The sequence below is a fragment of the Herpailurus yagouaroundi genome, unplaced genomic scaffold (assembly GCF_014898765.1).
Source record: "Herpailurus yagouaroundi ecotype Mexico unplaced genomic scaffold, PumYag 77, whole genome shotgun sequence".
Taxonomy (NCBI): domain Eukaryota; kingdom Metazoa; phylum Chordata; class Mammalia; order Carnivora; family Felidae; genus Herpailurus; species Herpailurus yagouaroundi.
The window spans coordinates 12,462,207-12,482,006 of NW_024412388.1; the positions used below are offsets into that span (position 1 = coordinate 12,462,207).

The 19,800-nt window shown below is 59.9% G+C and overlaps 1 protein-coding gene across 1 annotated transcript in view; it reads left to right on the forward strand.

Annotated features, from left to right (window-relative positions):
* Positions 1-4,211: 4,211 nt before the first annotated feature.
* Positions 4,212-19,800, forward strand: part of PADI6 (peptidyl arginine deiminase 6) — a 22,114-nt gene continuing 6,525 nt past the window's right edge. Inside the window, exons 1-9 of the mRNA XM_040462629.1 lie at positions 4,212-4,380; positions 5,091-5,274; positions 7,315-7,387; positions 9,938-10,005; positions 10,467-10,581; positions 11,602-11,727; positions 15,886-16,064; positions 16,327-16,430; positions 19,644-19,755. Coding sequence (XP_040318563.1) covers positions 4,289-4,380; positions 5,091-5,274; positions 7,315-7,387; positions 9,938-10,005; positions 10,467-10,581; positions 11,602-11,727; positions 15,886-16,064; positions 16,327-16,430; positions 19,644-19,755 — 1,053 coding nt within the window. The 5' untranslated portion in view covers positions 4,212-4,288. The remainder of the gene's footprint in view (positions 4,381-5,090; positions 5,275-7,314; positions 7,388-9,937; positions 10,006-10,466; positions 10,582-11,601; positions 11,728-15,885; positions 16,065-16,326; positions 16,431-19,643; positions 19,756-19,800) is intronic.

Below are 19,800 nucleotides of genomic sequence, written 5' to 3' on the forward strand. Positions count from 1 at the left end.
CCCATCCTGTGCCCTGAGCCCATCCCCCCCCATCCTTTCCTTCTGAAGCTCCCGGCCAGACACTCTGATCCCCTGCAGCGTGGCATCTCGAGAGCTCTTAGGGACATTTTGGCCCCCTGGGCGTGGCCACCTTCCAAGGCAGCGGCTTGCTTCCTTCCGCTGTGCCCTGCGGGGCCATCGTCTTGCGGTTCAGGAGTTCGAGCCTCGCATCGGGCTCTGAGCTGACAGCACAGGGCCTGTTTGGGATTCTCTCTCTCTCCCTTTCGCTCTGCCCTTCCCCAACTCTCTGTCTCTCAAAAATAAATGAATGAGCTTAAAAATAATAATAAAATAAATAAAAATTAAGGCCAGATCTTGGCTCCTTAGCGTCCGAGATACTAAGACAACACCAGAGTTTTCTTTTTTTTTTTTTTTCAAAGTTTTATTTTTGGGACAGAGAGAGACAGAGCATGAACGGGGGAGGAGCAGAGAGAGAGGGAGACACAGAATCGGAAACAGGCTCCAGGCTCCGAGCCATCAGCCCAGAGCCCGACGCGGGGCTCGAACTCCCAGACCGTGAGATCGTGACCTGGCTGAAGTCGGACGCTTAACCGACTGCGCCACCCAGGCGCCCCACACCAGAGTTTTCATGTGCTCGTGGCGGACGTGTGACGGTGGAAGAGGAGGGCGTCCAAAGCCTCTTCCCTCAGACTATGTGGAAAGGGACCCCAAAAAAACCCGGGTCAAAATGTGCTCCTCTGACAAGAGTCAGCTGCTTCCCCTCCAGAATGGCTGGGGCAAAAATGCACGTGTTTTCTGTGGACCAGAAAGAGGACCGTGCACAAGGGGGAGTCCCGTGTGAGGTTGTCCCCAAGCCTTAGAGCAGCCTGGAGCTGCCACCCACCTCAGCAGACGGAAGGGAAATGTTTGGCTGCATTGCTGGGGCTGCAGAAGGACCGAGGGACAAGCAGGTGGCTGAAGCAGACCTTGGCACCAAGACAGGTGCAGGGGAGCGTCCCCCGGCCACCCTTGGGGGGTGAGAACCTCTGCGAAGGACCAGGGAAGCCCACGTGAGAGAAGGCACCGGCTGGGAGTCCTGCCGGCCCCACAGAGCACGGAGCCGTCCTAGGACAGTACCCGGGAAGCCAGAACTTTTGGGCCATCTCCCCTCCCTCCCCCAGCTACTTTCCTGCGGCTGCTGTAACCGATTACCACAAACTGGGCGTCTTAAGACCACAGAAATTTATCCTCACGGTTCTGGAGGCCCGAGGTTGAAAATCGGTTTCACCGGGCTGAAATCAAGGGGTGGGCAGGGCCGTGTCCCCTCCGGGGGCTCTGGGAGCAGTCAGTTCCTTGTCTGGCTCCTGGTGGCCTCTGGCATGCTTCCGGTCCCTGCCCGTGGTCAGCCTGCCTTCTTTTCTGCGTGCGTCGAATCGCCCCCTGCCTCTCTCTTACAAACACACTTGTCATTGCATTTGGGGTCCTCCCAGAAGAGCCAGGAATAATCTCCCCATCCCAAAGTCTCGTGGTCACAGACTCCGGGGACTAGGACCCGACATCTTTTGGGGGCAGCGTTAACCTCCCGCAGGTTAGGAACCGCTGTTTCGGGACGCGGCAGGTGGAAGAGGCGGAGAGAAGCGGGGCATCCCTTTCCCACAGCTTGCAGCTCTGCGCCTGCGTTAAACCCTGACGGGAAAGGGACAAGACTTAGCTTTGGAAAAATTGAGAGCTAACGGACACGTAACTTTGTGTAAGGCTAAGGTGTGCAATGTGTTGATTTGATATATACGGCAGAACGATCACCACCGCGGTGTTAGCCAAGGCCCCCATCACGCCATGTGATTATCATTTCTTCTTTGTGGGGGCAGATTTCATCTTGTAAAACCACGGCGGAGGGCTTCCTTTTGTGTGGGGTTCGGCTTTTGAACTTCTGCGTTGAAATTGTCCGGGGCCCGTTTTACGTCTGGTTTCCGGAAACGGATTCGGAGAGGGAGATGTGCCCGCAGGTGGCGGATGGAGAGCGGGAGGGGGGTGCCCTCAGGAACCACAGGGGACAGGGGAGGGAGGGGGCAGGGGCAGCAGGAGCCAATGCACAGGGATGTGGTGGCCACAAAGATTGGGGGTAAAACACGAGATGCTCTGGGGCTGGGAGAGGCCCTCGGGGTTGGCCTGAATTAAGACAAGCAGCCTGCCCTTTGTCCCCCCTCTCATTGGAGGAAGCTCCCCCCAAAGAGGGGACACGGCCTTGGGACCTGGCGTGGACGATTTCGGGGGTGGGGGCTGCTGTGAGCAGCTGGCAGCCGACACCTAGAGCAGCCGGGGGAATGAGCGCCTGCGTCCTGAAGGGGTCACGTGGTATCATGGCATCCATCACAGTGACCTAAAGTGACCACAGGACCCGGATACCTGAGTGATGAGGCAGCCTCACTGAGAAGCCGAGGGGGACCGTCTACACTGAGCAAGCGTGTAGGGAGCCATGGGAGTCCAGGTAAACTAGGCTCGGTTTGGTCAGATGCCCACTCAGTTATCTTCTCGAGGGCCACAGGGGTCATGCAGTCGTGCACATCGCAAGAATTTATTGAGCACCTACTATGTCCAGGATGCTTCTGCGGGTGCTGGAGATTCAGTGGTGAACAGGGAGCCCCTGGAGAGGAAGCAGGGTCCACTCTAGATCTCTCCGAGTCCCTTCCATGCCCAGAGGGGTCTCCATCCTCCAGGCCGGGAGCACTCGTCCTCACGGTGCTCAGAACCCCCGCACAAGGCTGGGCTACCCCAGGGCAGCGAGGAGGGCACAGCTCCCAGGCTGTCTGGCTCCAGAACCCAGAGCCCAGCCCTCAGCGACCCCTCCCTCGTCTGACCATCCCCTCCCTCCAGCCCCCCTCCTGGCCAGCGTGTGTGTGAGCAGACGGGCAGGGAGGTGCGTGGGTGCGGGTGAGTGCATACATGGGCTGTATTTTGCCGCTTTCAGCCCAACCAGAAGGGCCTTGGGGGTCTTCCTGGCCAACCCGCTGCCTCCGAGAGCCCCCTAAACAAAGCCACCCCTGATAGCTACGCTGCAAGCTTCCGGCTTCCAAAGAGAGAGGTTTCTCCTTCTCAGTCCTGAATCTAACAAGCCTGGCTGACCGAGCAGTCTCCACTCAGGACCCAGCCTGCGCCCCCTGGGCTGTGACACACGGGTCACGCATCACAGCGTTGTGCGTCAGGGCAAAAGCCCCAACCCAAATACGTCTGCAGAGAACGGTGTGGCCCTGCTCGGAGTACTACGGAGCCACGAGCAAGGGTAAGGATGCTTTTCACGTGCTGCTAGGAAGTGCTTCCCTCCGAGTTCCACCATCCAGTGCAAACAGCGGGATACGGACCCTGCGGAGCACCTACTGCCGTTTACATAAAAATAAGAGGGGGGGAGGATACGGACACGTGTGTGCTTGGTCCCGTGCAGGAGGCGCCCTCTGTTGCAAGCCTCTTTGAACTCGGGCCCGTGTGAACGAGGTAGCTGTTCAAGAATAACCCGTAACATGAAACGTCAAATGTGGAACGAACACACAGCTTTCAAGTCAGCTGGTGAGTCCCTTGGGCCGGGGGAGGAGCTCTTTGCCCAGTGAGCTCAGGGAAGACGGGGAGCGGCTGGCGACCTGGGCTCCGCAGGGGCCCCTCCACTCGCGCGTGCCATCCGGGCCCTCGCTGTGTTCCCTCCGGGAGCGGCTGACACCGCTGTGGACAAGGAGCGCCGCCCCCCACCCTGCCGCCGCCGCCCCCTCACCACCTGGGGATGGGCCGCACCCCAGACCTGCCGGGGCCCAGGCATCTAGAACGTTAACGAGCCTCCCGATCATTTTTGCAACCAGCGCTTGGCCGGGCTCTGCTCCTCGTTTGCCAGGACAGACACACGCCCGAGAGGCCCCAGAGCCCGGCGATGTCGCCACGCGCTGCCATCCTGCCCACTCCCCCCCACACCCCACGCCAGCCTCCCAGCGCCCCCCTTGCTCCCAGCTGAAGGCCAGAGACCTGAGCAGCCAGCCGCAGATGCCCTGGATCTGTGGGAACTGGCTGCCTGATGGATTAGTGACGACGGGGCTCAGACCCCACCCCACCCCCACCCCCCATCGGCAAGTCCCAGTGGAGCAAATCAGGCACACCTGGGCAGCTGCTGAAGCCTTAACAAGGCAGGGGTGGGGGGGTGGGGTGGGCCGGAGAGGCCCTGAGCCCTTAAGAGGGGAGGGCAGGGGGTGGGGGGAGACCCTGGGGTTATCTGAGGCCGCTGTGCTGAGGGAGGGTTGTCGAACGGGCGGCCACCTTGGAGGCCTTTGGCATGTCCTTCCAGAGCCTCGTCCACCTGTCCCTGGACGGCCCCGTCCGTGCCCTCTGCGTGCTGGGTGTGGACATCTGCTTGGATCTCAGTGGGTGAGGAGCTGGCTCCGGGGGTGGGTCTGAGCAGGGAGGCTGGTGCCTGCCCCCCCCCCCCGTTCCCGCCCCGTCCCGCGCTGGGGTTGGCCCTAGGCTGCGTGGGGGTCGGGGGTCACCTCCCTTCCCTGCGTCTTCGGGTCCTGCCTCATCTCAGGGAGCCAGGTGTGGGTGTCGAAGGGCCCCCCGGTCCTGACGCTGCAGGGTTCTGACCCCATTCCTGCGTCTGCCCCGTGTGGGCTGTGGGACCTTAGTGAAACAAGCACCTTGCCTCTTCTGTCCTCTTGCCCGTGAAATAGGGGTGAGGCTGGCTCTCCAGGAGGCCATAAGGATTGAGTGAGGGGGGCTCCTGTGAACTGGAGCCTTAGTTGGGGGGGGGGGTGACTTAGTTAGGGGTGGCCTCCCCACCATCCCCAGGACTAGGTCATGTTTCTTCCCCTGTAGGGATCCCTTCCAGCTTAAGCCGCTCCTCCCTCCATGGGTTTATAAATAAGATGCAGCTTTGGTAACTTCTGGAGCCTCGGTGGGAGGGTGCGATCCAGGCTAGAGCCTCCGTGGGAGGGAGAACAGGGCTCCTTGCAGTGGGGGGCGGTGGGAGTGGGGCTGAAGTTGTGTGAGGACCACAAAAGTGCCCTAAGGAGAGAGAGGGTGAGGGGCCGTCCCCTGAGGTTCTTATGCCCTAGAGTCTGTCTCCTGGTCGGGCCCAGCAGGTGTGCCCCAGAGAAATGCAAGTCATTTACCATCAGTGGCTCTCCGGGGGTCTTGGTTGACATCCACAACACGTCCCCGTTAATGACCAAGGAGGAGATGGCCACGACCCGGTGGCCTCTGTCTGATCCCATGGATGTCCTGGTGAATATGATCTCCCCCAGCTCTGCCCCCGATGGTGACAAGGTAAGTCTGGGGTGGGAGGTGGGGGAGGGGAATCTCCCAGGGGAGGGAGCTGACACAGCCCCCCCCTCCCCGGGGGTCTCCCTCCTGAAAGCTGGTGTTTCCTGGGCCCGGAGTCTGTGACAAACGCAGTGCAGGTGTTCGGCATGACATTCGATGCCTGTGCCAAACCTGCGAGGTGGGCCCTCGGTGACCCCATTATACGGACAGGCAAACAGACTCACTGGGTGTGAGGAAGCACCCTGCCCAAGCCAGTGACCCGCAGAACCAGGATTCAAGCTCAAGCATGTCTGTCTCCACCCTGTGTGCTCCTGACCAGACACCCGGCTAGCTTCCCAGCTAGCTGCTTTTAAAGTCCGGCTCAAAGGTTCTAGCAGCAAAACTCAGATGGGCTTTCTGGCTAAGGCTGCTCTTCTGGGTGTGCAGATCTTAGTGGAACGTAAGAGCTAATGTGTGTTAAGTGCATGATGTGTAATGGGTATCTTGAATCATGTTTCGAGAGGTCGGCCTGCCCCCCCTCTTCCACACGAGGAAACTGAAGCACAGAAGGACTGTTCTCGACCTAAATGACATAACCCGAGTGGGGCAGATCTAGAATGTGAGCCCAAGACCGTGCTCTTTCTCCTGGGCGTGCTGTCTCCCTAATGCCCCGGTGGTGTTGGCGGGGGGTTGGGGGGGGGTGGGGAATCAGCTCCTCATGGATTTGGCACTGGCCGTGGTTCTGGGACGGCAGCTGATGGCACTGCAGGGTGATTGGAAACCCCACCCAGACCACACCCCCTGCCAATTAAGTCAGCCTCTGGGGGCGAGCCCCTGGCCTCTGTGGGTCACAGTTCCCTCCAGGTGACTCCAATGTGAGGTGAGGGTGAGAACACAGGTGAGGCCCGCTCAGGACTAGGGCGCTCAGCCAGCAGAAACTGCTGGAGTGGGGGCGCCTGGGTGGCGCAGTCGGTTAAGCGTCCGACTTCAGCCAGGTCACGATCTTGCGCTCTGTGAGTTCGAGTCCCGCGTCGGGCTCTGGGCTGATGGCCCAGAGCCTGGAGCCTGTTTCCAATTCTGTGTCTCCCTCTCTCTCTGCCCCTCCCCCGTTCATGCTCTGTCTCACTCTGTCCCAAAAATAAATAAACGTTGGAAAAAAAAAAAAATTAAAAAAAAAAAAAAAAAAGAAACTGCTGGAGTGGTCCGCTGGTAATTGACAGATGACAGGAGGGTGGTACACACCCGCTTCCGTGCTCTGTGCCCAGGGCTGGCGACTCCCTAGGAAGCAGGTGGCAGGGCTCACAGGTGACCTCCAGGGCCGCGATCTATCCTGGCTGAGCCCGGAGGACCTGAGCAGCATTCTCTGCCCGGGGCTCAGCCTCCAGAACCATCAGGAGTGGCCCGCTGTGGAGACGCTAGACCTTGGAGGACCTAAATTTCCATTTGGGAACAGGTGATGGGTCACAGGCACGAAAGCATGGCCCCAGCTACTGGTTCGTTCCCTGGTTTGTCACGAAGCTCTGTGGCCCAGGCCACCGGTGGCCAAAGGGCAGGTCTTTGTCTAAAGTAGAAAGGCTCTCCCGGAAACAGTCTGGTGCAGGACGTGGGAAAGACCGAGTTCCGATTCCAGTCCCCACCCTGGGTGTCCTGCTTCCTTTTGAGTGAGTAGTTTGACGGTTGGGGGATGCTGGCCCACTGCTACTAGGCATGCGGGTGGAAAGTGGGGAGGACGGGGAGTATCCTCTAAATCTTGACCTCTGGAGCCAGGCGGCCTGGAACTTCAACCTTGTGCTGCCCCTTCCTAGTGGAGCGATGTAGGGCCGAGTGCCTTGGTCTCTCTGACCTTGGGGTAGAGCCCACCTGCATGGGGTGTGGTGGGGCCGCCGTGTGGAAGTGCCTGGTGGGGTCGTGGCAGGTTTTAGACGGGACTGTGACCCTGCCCCCGCTCCCAGATGTCAGAAGCTGTAAGAGGAGACCAAAGTCGAGTGGCTGGACTTGGGTACTTAGCCGAAGTCCTCTTCCTGTCCCCTCCCCTCCCGTGGGTTCTGGCTGCTGTCTCCACAGGTTCTGGTCTCCTACTATCTGCCTGATGAGGAAGTCCCAGTGGCCACGGCTGTGCTCTGCCTCACTGGCATTGGTGAGTATGTTCCCACCCCAGACAGGGAGCAGAGGGGCTCTCCCGGCAACAAGGTGTCTCCCGTGGGTCCTGGAGGGGTTCACTCGACATGCCTGTTCACACGGTCCCTCAGAGCTCAGTCACTGCTGACCTCGTTCTCGGAGAGCAGACCTGGGGGTTTCCCTGGGCTTCCTCGTTTTCCATACCTACTTGTGGCCGGCGCCTGCCTCCTGCCTCCCCAGGTACCACTGGTGGTAGGTCTGGTGATTGGTTAATGCTCACATTCGATCCTTCCCCCTCTCATTCAGAACCTTCCTTCAGCAACTTGCTGCCATAGGAAGCCAGTCCCTTTTCTCCACTCTTCTGGATCATTCCAGAACAAGCTATCCTACCCCCCCTTTTTTTTTTAAAAAATATCTATTTTTGAGAGAGAGAGAGAGCACCAGCAGGGGAGGGGCAAAGAAAGAGGGAGACCCAGAATCCGAAGCCGGCTCCAGGCTCTGAGCTGTCGGCACAGAGCCCGACGTGGGGCTCGAACTCCTGAACCTCAAGGTCATGACCTGAGCTGAAGTCGGATGCTTAACCGACTGAGCCACCCAGGCGCCCCACCCATCCCATCCATTCATTTAATGGGAGCAGGCTGTGATGCCTATTCTCCTTAAGGAACAAGATGTAACTAACCTGTGCGCTCTGAGATCTGATTCTGTGTCCTCTTCGAGCTCCACTCCCCTAACTCTGCACCCCCTGTCTGTCTTTGTCAAGTCCGACCCCCCACTGCCCTTAGGAAGGACCTGAATGACCTCTGCTTCACTAAGCCCAATAGTCTGCTCTGTCTTCCCCTGCCTTGACCTGACAGCAGCCTTAATACAACCGGTTACCCTTTGACACTTTCTACTTGAAACCTTTTTGGGGACCCTGCCCTCTGTTTCCTTCCTACCCAGCCGGCTGTTCCTTCTCGGGTCCTTTTTGCTGGATCCTTTATCACCCAGCCGCCCACCCCAGCCTGGTGGGAGTGCCTCAGGCAGCAGGTCACGTGGCTCTGCGGTCAGGACCCCCCCCCCAAACTCTTCCAGCCAGGCATCTCCCGCCAACTTGACCCCTGTATCTGCTGACCCAGTGTTCCTTCCTGAGTGTCTAACCAAGGTCTCCAACTCAATCTATCCCAAATGGAACTGGTTCTACTTCCGGGGAAGATGGCGGAGTAGGAGGACCCCAACTGAACTCGTTCTCTCTCCCTCCAGTGCCTACCTTGCTGACGGTCTTCCCATCACTGTGGACCATGGTCCGTGCTTCTAGCTGGTCAGGCCCCAACCCTGGATGTCCCCCTTCCTTCTCCCCTCTGCCCACGTCAATCCCCGTACCTTGCTGCCGTTTCCTCAAAGCTGGCTGGAATCCGGCCACAGGCCACTTGGATGTTGTTGGCTGGTCCAAGCCACCCTCCTCTTGCTTGCGTCCCTGCGTGGGTTCCCTGCCTCATCCTTGCCATTCTACAGGTCCACCCCTGACCTGGCCCCCAGAGCGGTGCGTCTCCAGAAGGCTATCTGATAAGGTCTCCGTGGATCAAAGCCTTCTGTTGCTTCTGCGTACCCGGGTCAGAGCTGGCCTCCCTGCCACCCAGGTCTTGTGGGTGCCCAGAGCACCCTGGCCGCTTGACTTTTGACCTTGCCGCTTGGCACTTCCTCTTCTAATTGCTTTCCCCTAAATATGGACACTGATCACTTTTATGCCTCCTTCAGGCCTCTGTTCACGTTTCAATTTGGGAGACTCCTCTGATGACCTAAAACTAAAACCTACCCCTCCACCTGCTCCCCTGTTTCCTATGGCGTTTCTACCATCGGGCAGGATGTGCATTTTACTTCCGTCTTCACCCCTTGCCGGGGGCGGGGGTGTGGGCGCGCACGCTCACACACTCTTCCCTAAGGCTGAAGATGATGAGGTTCTTCGTATCTGGTCCCTGAGCATCCATACCAGGCGCTAAGTGTATGCGGCCATCGTGGTCTGTTTTCGTGGCCCTGATGTTCTGGCCGGGACCTAGCACATCAGATGGGAGCTATGAATAAAAACAGCCAGGGTAAAGGCACACGGTGGCCAGTGTGTGGCGGGAGGCGTAGAAGGTGGAGAACGTAGAAACTGTACGAGGAGCCTCGGTGGTGATCTTCGGGCAGAGCCCGGATCTTGAAGTTCTGAGAGGCTTGGAATCGCCACGTATGGAGCCTTTCCTAAGTCTGAGAGTGCCAAGAGCTTTCCAGAAGGCTGGAGAGCGGGCCCTCTAGGTAGGCGTCACCTGGGTAGAGGCCAAGTGGTGCGAGATCGCATCAGGACCACGGTGGAATCGTTCTGGGGGTTGCCGGGAGGTTGGGGGAGACACCCAGATACCGGTCCTCTCCAGGCTTGCTCACGGGAGGCGGTCGGCCTCTGAGGAGCTTTCTTCTTCGAAGCTGGCAGCGTGCCCGGGAGGTGGGGCATCCCTGACCCCTGGCCCCAGCTTCGGGCAGCGCTGGGATCACCTACCGCCTCGAGGCTCCATCCGGCAGGTCTAGGGGGTGGTGGTGAATTTCCCTCTCGTTTCAGTGGTCTCCCTAGACGTGGACATCTACCGCAGCGGGCAAGTCGAGGTGGCCAGTGACAAGGAGGCTAAGGTGAGGCTGCCCGGGGAAGGGCGTGGGCCCACAGACTCTCTCTGGATTTCCTAACGCCTCTGAAGTCCCGTTCCTGCAATACAGTCAGAGCTGATCCCGTCCATTTCTAGCTCTGCCCCCAAAACGAAAACGTCCGGGGACGCTGGCCCCCCATCCTAGCCTGGTTGTGCGGTTACCTGGGACCGGCCCTTCTGCATGGGACGGGTCTCCTCTCATTTGCCTGCATCCCTGCTCCCCTGGCACTGAGACCAGGAGGGGAGCTGTGACCCACATCCAGCTTCCTCCCTCCCTCTCGACTCGCTCCCCTGACCTCACCCTCTCCTATTAGGCACTTGCGTTGGCAAAGAGGTCCCTGTCCCCCTGGAGAAAGTCTTGGCTCTGCTCCTGATGTGTGGGGGCGTGTTTGGGAAGCAGGATTTACCCGGCTTCCTCCTGAATCAGCATTCCTGTTACGTTTGCAGAAAAACTGGGTCTGGGGACCCAGTGGCTGGGGCGCCATCCTGCTTGTGAACTGCAGCCCTACCGACAAGGGCCAGAGCATGGACAAGAGGACCACGAAGGTGTTCTTTCCCGAGGGTAAGAACTGGCCTCTCGCTGTCCTGGGACCCCTGCCACCTTTGCTTCGTGGCACCCAGCTTTCCCTGGGGTTTCATTGCCACAGCCCTCAGCAAACGCAGATTCTAGGTTGAGGTCCCCCTCTGAGCCTAAACCGTGTCTGTCTGTCTCTCTCTCTTTTAATGTTTATTCTTGAGAGCGAGGGCACAAGCAGGGAAGGGGCGGAGAGAGAGAGGGAGACACAGAATCTGTAATAGGCTCCAGGCCCTGAGACATCCACATAGAGCCCGACACGGGGCTTGAACTCCCGAACCAGGAGATCGCGACTTGAGCCCATCAGGATGCTTAACTGAGCCACCCAGACGCCCTGCGCCTAAAGTCTCGACTTGTCAGAGGCTTGAAGTTTGTAGCGAGGAGGAAAGAGGCCACCCGGCCCCGTGGGTCCTGATACTGGATAACAAACTGCTATTTCCTGGCCACAGACTTGAGTGTGTTAACTTCCCTGGTCTCATTCTCCCTATCTGTAAAATGGGGATGATCCAGCTGGCTTCACGAAGTAGTTGAGTCTAAGTAAACACACACGAGGGGTATGCGAGCATCTCCCTAAAAACCCTCTTGTGACCTGGGGCAGGATCCCTTCTGCCTTAGGCAAAAGCAGTCTTGGACCTGGTCCTCACCTGAGGTCGGGGCCAACGTTCTAGGTCTTGGCGGTATAAAGGGGTGCCCTGGTTCTCACCAAGGCTGGAGGGGAACCCACACGGAACTGGCTGTGCCAGGCCCTGTTCTTGGTGTTTACGGGGGCCGTGCACTCCCCCCAACCGCGTGGGGTAAATGCTGTCCTAACTCAAAGCGGACCCCAAGGCTGGCCGGGGAGCAAGTAAGTAGCCGAGACCTACAGCAGGCCCGGGCCAGAGCGGGAGCCCCGAGGTCCCCAGCGCTCCGATCCACAAGCCCCAACCGTGGGCCTTACCGCGCCTCCCTCCACCTCTGGAGCGCTGGCCTGCAGAGGCCCCTCCACCTGTTACCTTGTCTTTTGCCCAGAGATCAAGAGTCTGTCCCAGATGACCCTGAATGTTCAAGGGCCCAGCTGCACTTTAAAGAAATACCGGCTGGTTCTCCACACCTCCAAGGAAGAGGCGGAGAAGGCAAGAGTCTACCGGCCCCAAAGTGAGTCTTCTGGCACCAGCTCTGGCTTCGCCCATGCCTCCAGCGTGCCGGGGGCAGCCGCGGCCATGTCGCTGCCAGCAGGCCTGCTGGGACCTAGGGCTGCTGGTCGGGGCCTGGTGTGGCCACACGTGTGTCCCGGGGACTCTCTGGCTGCCACTTCCAAAGACTAAGTCTGTACACGTGGGTGGATCACCCACGTGGCCCCCAAGCCACCTTCCCCCAGTAGGGGTGACGATAGTGCCCACCCCATGGGGTTTCCACAGCTGGAGGGGAGCAACGCGTACTCGCCCCACGTCCTCAGATCAGATAAGCTCTTCCCCCAGCTACTTCTTCCGGAAGAGTCTGTCTTCCCTCCTCTTCCAAGAGCCCACCGTATGAAGTTTCCAGAACTCAGAGCCCAAGGAGCGGAGTAGCATGTGCTAGCATGTTCGCCCCAGGCACCACGCCCCACCCCGCCCAGCGGGAGCCCTTGCAGCCTGGAAGGCGGGTGGTACATCCCTGGCCTATAGGTAAAGGCACACAGGCTGTCGCTTAAAAAGGGGACGCGTCCACCTCCAGCAGGACCTCCTAGAACAAACCAGCCTTCTGGTCTACCTACACCAGTTTGGCATTCTGTGCCTCCAGCTTCCTCAAGCTGAGGTTTAACGCTGCTTCTGGAGGCCTGTTCCGGTGTGTTTCTTTCTCTGAAAGCCAAGTTTCACTCGGCTGGGCGACTGGGCAGGGCTCTGCTCTCCATACCACGTCCATCCCTCGGCGTCCGGCTCTGGAGAGCAGGTCTCGGCCGCTTCCTCCCCTGCGCGCAGGGGCCCTGGCTCGGTCTTCTGCTCCGTCTCTTCTGTAGACTGCAGCTGAACTTGGAAGTGGCGTGGGACTGGCCAGGAAAGGCCGCCCACGTCGGTTGTACGCGGTCCTTCCCCGTGTGGGCTGGGAGTGAGCCGTAGACCCGTGGGTGTAAGCCTGGTTTGGGCCATGAGGACTGCTCTGCCCGGGGCTGCCCGCCGCGTGTGGATGACGGAGGCAGCGATCTGTCTAGCCTGAGGAGACGGACTTCATCCTCTGTGTCAGGCTGTCAGGGTCTTACTGAAGTTTCTGTTTGGTTGTCAAAGGACGCCTGGCTGGCCAGGTTGGTAGAGCATAGGACCCTCGATCTTGGGGTCAGGCGTTGGAGCCCCAGGTTGGGGAGAGAGATGAAGGCGTTTTGTTTTGTTTTTAAAGCATTCACGAATCCAGGGGAACCGGGCGTGAGGCTGGCTCAGTCAGTGGAGCGTGTGACTCGTGATTGCGGGGTTGCGAGTCTGAGCCCCACCCTTGGAGCGGAGCTCAGTTTTTTAAAAATGCATTTAAAACCTACCGGGCAGGGGTACCCAGCATGCGGCGTTTTCACAAACCCTTAGGGGATTCTGCAGCAGGCTCCAGTGGGAGAACCACGGCTCTCTATACGCTAGAGCAAAGGAGTCCGAGGAGGAACTTCTGGAGTAAATCAACAGCCAGAGCTGAAGTTCTAGAAACCAAGGGAAGGAAGCCTTGCGTGGGGGCCATGATCCACCATGGCTGATGGTGTCGCTGATCAAATCGATGGTACAAAAAAATCTGTTTTCAAAACGACCGTCATTCGCGATCTGCTAAGAGCCGTGGGGCCAGGAACCACGGCAAAGTGGGCAGGCTGTGGGTCTACGGCCGAGGACTCCGCCATAAAGGGTACCTTGTGGAGGTAGTGACTGGGAGGCTGGGGTGGGGGGATGTCTGAAGACGGTAGAACGCGGCACACCCGTGCGGGTAGCACTGACCCAGCGGAGGGGAGGGAGCGCATCTAAGGATGAGACTGTGAGAATCGGGAGCCCTCCTGGACGGGAGGGGGACACCAGTGTCTAGTGGGTAGTGTCCAGGGTGACTCAGGTTTGGTCCTCTCCCAATGGGGGGGGGGGGGGTCTTTTCAGCATGGTGGCTCCTCTGGCTGCGTGGATGCAAGAGAGCTTTATTTTTCTCTTTATTTTTGAGCACGAGAAGAGTGCAAGCAGAGGGAGGGGCAGAGAGAGAGGGAGACACAGGAATCGAGAGTCAGGTGCTTAACCGACGGAGTCACCCAGGCGCCCCTAAGAGAGCTTGATGGATCTGGCTTAACCAGAGTTGAGGTCTTGGTGTGGGAGCGGATGGCGTGTGCAAGGGAGTGGGTTTAGCCATGGTTCCCGGAATGTGTGTGTGTGGGGGGGGGCGTGAATGAGGCATCGGCGGTAGGCAGGGTGGGGGCTGGGTTGAAGGATTGCAGAGGTCGGGGTCTAGGTGAGCTAAAAAGACAGGAAGGTGCCAACGAGCTGTGTGGAGGTGATGTCCGGGCCGTGAGCGTGGAGATTGGCATCTGGGGCGGCACCGAGCCTTGGCCCCTTGCAGTGAGGTCAAAGGAGAGAGCAGACTGGCTGGATGGGCTGGTCTAGGGTGTGGCCGGCAATGGCCACTATAGTGGTGGCGACGAGTCTGTGCTTAAAATAGTCCACGGAGGAGGCTGAGGGGGGCAGTCGGGCGTGGAAAGGAAGGAGCCGGTGGCCTCATCTGCGAGCGTGTCCTTCCACGGGACGAGGATTCTTGCGGGATGAAGAAATGGGCTGGAAGGTTCGAAGAACAGACCCCGTGGTACGTGGAAGGTAGACCGAGCAAGCACAGCCCAGATCAGCGTTGACTCTGCGTGCTGGGGCTCTCGCTCTGGAAGGATGCGTTCGCTCCCTGCTCTCGAAGCCTGCTAGGGCTAGACAGCCAGAGGCCAAGCCCGGGCCGGGCGGGGGGGGGGGTGGCTTGAGGTCAAGGGTAGTGGAGCGGAGAACGGAGTGGGAACAGGGCAGGAAGGCACCTGTCTGGGTCGTGAGGCACCTTTTCTCCCTCCCTTCTTACCCGGCTCACGAGGGTGGCGGTCACAGCACCTGCCTCAAAGGGTAGGAGGGTGCGTGGGCGTCCACGGGCACCTAGGGTGGACCCTCTCGCTCCAGCACTCCGTGGGGAGTCCCCTTTGGGTGCAGCGGCCATGGGGAGCCCAGGGCCCTGGTGCAGCGGGAGGTGCCGGGCCCGCAGAGGCGGCTGTCGGGTGCCACGTGGTGGCCGGAACAATCCGGTGTGTGCGGTTGGGAACCCCGTGGGGCTCGAGCGCACCAGCTGTGAACCTCTGCATCCGGTCAGAAGGGCTGTGCTGGGCAGCTTCGGGGGTCCCTCCCACCCTGTCTAGGCTGGCCGCCTCCAGGCCTGGCTCTGGGCCAGCGAAGGAGCCTTCGGGCGGACCAGAGAGGCAGGGGTCCCCGGGAACGTTCCCAGCCGAGCTGTCCGGCCGGCACAGCCCGTAAGTGGCCGGCGGCAGGAGAAGCGGGAGCACCCGGGGCCGGCGGCTGCGGTCAGTGCCCGTAAGGTTTTCTTGCAGACCTACCAGTAGCTGGGCCGCGTCTGGAGGAGCACGGCCCCTACGCAGGCCACGGCAGTGCCGTGACCCAGAGCGAGAGGCCCGTGAGCCGGAGCCGTGCCTGTGCCCCGGGGGATGGCAGTGGCCGCAGCGGCCCTCTGCTGGCACGTTGGAACCGGAGGCCAAGGCAGCCGGCACCTGCCGGACAGATCGGGGATCGAATTAACCAGGGACAACCACAGGGTGCGGTCAACTTCTCTCTCTCTCTCCCGCGCGTGGCTTTTTGTTTCACGACCTGAGAAGCCGGAAGGAGGTGGGCTCCACACAGCTGATGGGAACTTTCCTTGGCTTCTCAGGAAACCCTCGGAGGCCAGCCAACAGGCCGTTCTCACGGACGCCTTCCTAGTGCTCACTTAAGCGGCGTCCGACTTTGCAGACGAGGCTGCCAGGCTCACCTTTGCCCCTTTAAGGCTTTTTAGGATATCTTCCCCGAAGGGGGCCAAAGGGGAGAACCACCTCCCGTGAGCCTTTACCCTGGACCGAGCGCCTTGAAGACAGCCGTCCTCCTCTGAGCCCCAGCCCTCGAGGTGTGACAGGGCTTTGAGAGCAGCGTCTGGGGGGCCGTCGTTCGCGAACACATGCTCGTTTGCGACCTCCTGAACTGCAGGCACAGAAAAGCCGGCTCGCCTCCCATTCTCCTGGGGCTGGTACCCTGACCGTCGGATGTGGAGACCGGCACTAGGCTACGTCAGCAGCCGGCCTGTCCCTTCTCTCCTCAGAAGACAGCTCGAGCACCTTTGAGGTACTGCTGGGGCCTGGCCAGCACACCTACACCTTTGCCCCCCTCGAGAGCCACCTGAAGGAAACCTTCTACGTCGAAGCTGTGGAATTCCCGTCTGCCGACTTCTCGGGCCTGATTTCCTACTCCGTCTCCCTGGTGCAAGAATCTCCAGACCCGGTACGTCCCCCCGGTGGAGACCAGCAGCCCCCGTACCGGGGACTTTGGGGGAAGGTAGACCTCCCTCAAGGTGGGCAGGGACAGGGGAAGGCCAGGTTTGGCAAGGGAGAGCGCGGGTTTCCTGCCGCCTTTGGGAGAAAGCAGCGGGGGACGGGTGAGGGCCGGAGGCGGGTTGAGCTGGGCGGCTGGCGGCCTGCAGGGGTGCTGGGGGGAGGGTGGATTCCGAACAAGGTCACTGACGGGACCGTGTCTGATGTTTCAGTCCATTCCAGAGACCCTGGTATACAAAGACACCGTGGTATTCCGGGTGGCCCCTTGTGTCTTCATTCCCAGCACGCAGATGCCTCTAGAGGTCTACCTGTGCAGGTAAGAGGCCCTTGGGTGCCTGTGTCCTGTCCTTTCCATAATCTGTGTCTGCGTGGTGACGGGGGTAAAAGGACTACAGACTTCTCCCCGGCCAAGTGAGCTCCTTCTGCCTGAACTGTCCAGTCCTCTCCCCAGGACGGTACTACCAAAAGTCCCGTTTAAATGCGCATGATGCTAGAGCAGTGGATGTGACAGTCCCTCCCCCGTCCTGGGGAGACAGCGGCACGACTTCAGGTGGTGTCCTGGGTTGGCAAGCAGGGTGAAGGACGTAGAGAGGTAAGGACAGGCGTGTGCTCCGGGGACAGCCAGGGGACCTGGAGGGCCGGGAGAGAGCAGGTAGGAGAGGACCCGGCCAAGGCAGCAGGGCCTCATGGGCTGTGACAGACCCCAAATGCAGGGGTTTAAAGTCCACTTTCTCCCACCTGGATGCCCACGGGTAGGAGGGCAACAGCGTTCTCGCGGTTTCTCGGGCCCCAGCTCCGTTCAGTCTTGCGGTGACCCCTTCCCCTGCCTGCCGGGCACTTCCGAGCTCCATCCTCTAGGAAAGCAGAAGAGACAAAGCCCAGGCAAAGCTGTCACTTGTCGCTGCTGAGGCCTGGAAGTCTCCTGACCCGCTTCTCGTGTGCTCGTTGGCCTGCAGAGGGCCGCGCCTGACCATGGGGAAGCCAGGACAGGGAGAAAGGGGCCAAGGACCCCGGCTGGTAAAACGGATGGGAAACCATCAACAGTCCTGTGTGTACGATCGCTCCGGCCATATGGAAAACCAGGGGTCCCAGCAGAAGGCAGGGACGAGTACAGCCACTGCAATGGCACAGGCCGGACATAGGACACAGCAGTGGCTCAGGCCAGCGGGTGGGAGCACAGCAGTTGACTCAGGGGTGTACTAAAGGTAGACCTCCCCAACCCACCCCACCCCATCCCATCCCATCCCATCCCATCCCTGCCCGACCAGGTTAGCTGATGCACGGGCTACAGAGAAAGGAGACTGTGCCCTGAGTTTGGGGTCTGCGGTAAGGTGAATGGTGGCGTCCTTGCTGTGACATGGGTTGGGATGGGTGCTTTGGTTCAGGTGACTTGAACCTGGAGGCACCTGTTGGGTTTCTAAGCTTCTGGAGCTCAAGGGACCGTCTTGGAAGCTCGAGACCAGTCCGGGCGGGCCTGGCAGGTGGAGGATGTTCAAGGCCACGGGCCTGGCCACGCCCAGTTGAGGAGCAAGTGCGCACAGGAGAGCTGGCCGAGCAGCCAGCTCTGGAGGGATCGAACACCTCGCTCTGGACAAGAAGCTAGCAAAGGCAACCGCGAAGGAAGAGCAGCTCGATTAAAAGCCAGGAGGGTGGAGACCCAGGCATTAAGGGAGGCGGGGATACCGGGTGAAACCCCAAGAGGAAGAGAGGAGACGCCATCGGGTTTGGCAAGATGCAGGGCACCTGCTGTGCAGCAAGAAACCCTGAACGGTGGGTGCGGAAGGACTGAAGGACACCGGGAAGGGAGGACTTAGCAAAACTCCAAAGGAAATGGTCTGAACGGGGAAAGCAAGAAGGGGGGTGGGGGGGAGGGGCAAAGGAAGGCCATCTTCTTTAAGGTGGGAAACCAAGAGCAATACGGATGGAATGATCCAGCAGAGAAGGGTCTACCAGGAGGGAAAAGGCAGCTCCAGGAACCAAGCCGGCAGGACGTGTCCACAGGTCTGGTACAAGGACCGCTCGCCCGCAGCTCCAGGAGGGAGAACAGAGCAAAGGGACTGGGGATGTCCTAGGACGGCCGTCCGGTGCTAAGGACCAGGTTAGGTTGTCACCAGGGGCTTTGCTCCAGCTGTCTTCAGTGACTGGAGTTCTAGGGAAGAAGAAATACGGAACTGGGCTAACTGGGGGTGGGGTTTGGCTGCGTGAGTCAGCCCCAAGCACAGGGGCGAGGGTTTAATGACGACGATCCTGGACTCCAAGCCAACCGAGGAGAAAGGTCAAGAACCTCAGACAGCAGCTGAGGACCAGAGGTCCCGGCGAGGGTGAGCCGGAAATGGAGGCGGCAAAACTTGGCAGATGCCGGAGTGAGATCTTGGAGGTGTTACACGTGCCCCAGTGCAATACCTCATGGCGAGGGGGATCTCTACCTCCTCTGCGCCCAGGGGGGGATAGCAGATAGCCCTTCTGTGGGGGTGGGGGTGCTTCCACGGAGTAGGGCTCTCCAGAGGAATGCCCTTCAGAATAAAAAAGGAAGAGCTTAAGGGATTTTGCTGACGACAGATCCCCAGACCCCAGACCCCAGATCCTTCTACTTTGTCTTTGGAGATTGATGTTCACTACATAAGAGGCATCTGCTGAAAGCCTGGTCTCCTAGGACTCTCCCACGGAGGAGGTATGCAGGCACAGCGTGATCCAGCTTAGCCACCGGCCTGCGATTACACCTCCTTCCCCCAGCACGCATCCGCAGACTGTTCCGGGCCTTGCCAGGGGCGCCCGTCGGGTTTCTGAGCTCCCTGCAGCCTTGTCTGTATTGACCTAAGAAATCGGTTCTTGGGGAGCATGGAAGAACAAAGCAAGTCTTGGGCTTGGGAAGTGTCAGAATTGAGACTCTGGTCCAGTTCCAACAGTATGACCTTGCTGGCGTTCAACTCCTGAGGATCTGTCTGTAAAATGAGCGATCTTAATGCGTGCCTTAGACATCACTGGGCATCTCCAACGAGGAACATCATGGTCCCGTAAGCCTGCTGCTGTGCATGACAGCGCTAAGACCCCAGGGTCTACCCCCACCCCCACCCCCACCCCCACCCCCACCCCCACCCCCACCCTCCATACAAATGTGACCACCTCGTTGGCCCTCCCAAGGGGGCGCTGAGCTGCTTGGCTTCTTGGGAGAAAAATCCAGCCTCCTCTGGGTAGACTGAGGTGAGAGAGCCTGGGGCAGGGGTCGAAGGCACGCGCGGGGTGTGACTGCAGGGGCAGGGCCAAAGCAGGGTCCTAGGGAACCAGAGCAGGGACCAATGCTGGCAGTTCCTGACCCGACTCCGCCATGCGCCGAGTGCTGCTAAGCGAGACGCGCGGTAAGCACCGGCTGGTGCTCCAGGAGGCAGGAGAGGGCCGCTCTGCTCACCTGGTGGCCGGAGGCGTCCTCTCTCCTGACCAGAAAGAGGTGCCCCACCCCCGGCCCTGGGGCAGCGAGGCCGTGACGGGGTCTTGAAGGCTTCCCCCAGGGTTGGCTTCTCTCCCGTGGCAGAGAGCTGCAGGTCCAAGGTTTTGTGAACACAGTGATGGAGCTGAGTGAGAAGAGTAACAGCCAAGTGGCATCTGTCTACGAGGACCCCAATCGCCTGGGCAGGTGGCTCCAGGTAAGGGGGGGGGGGGGGGGGGGGGGGGGGGGGGGGGGGGGGGGG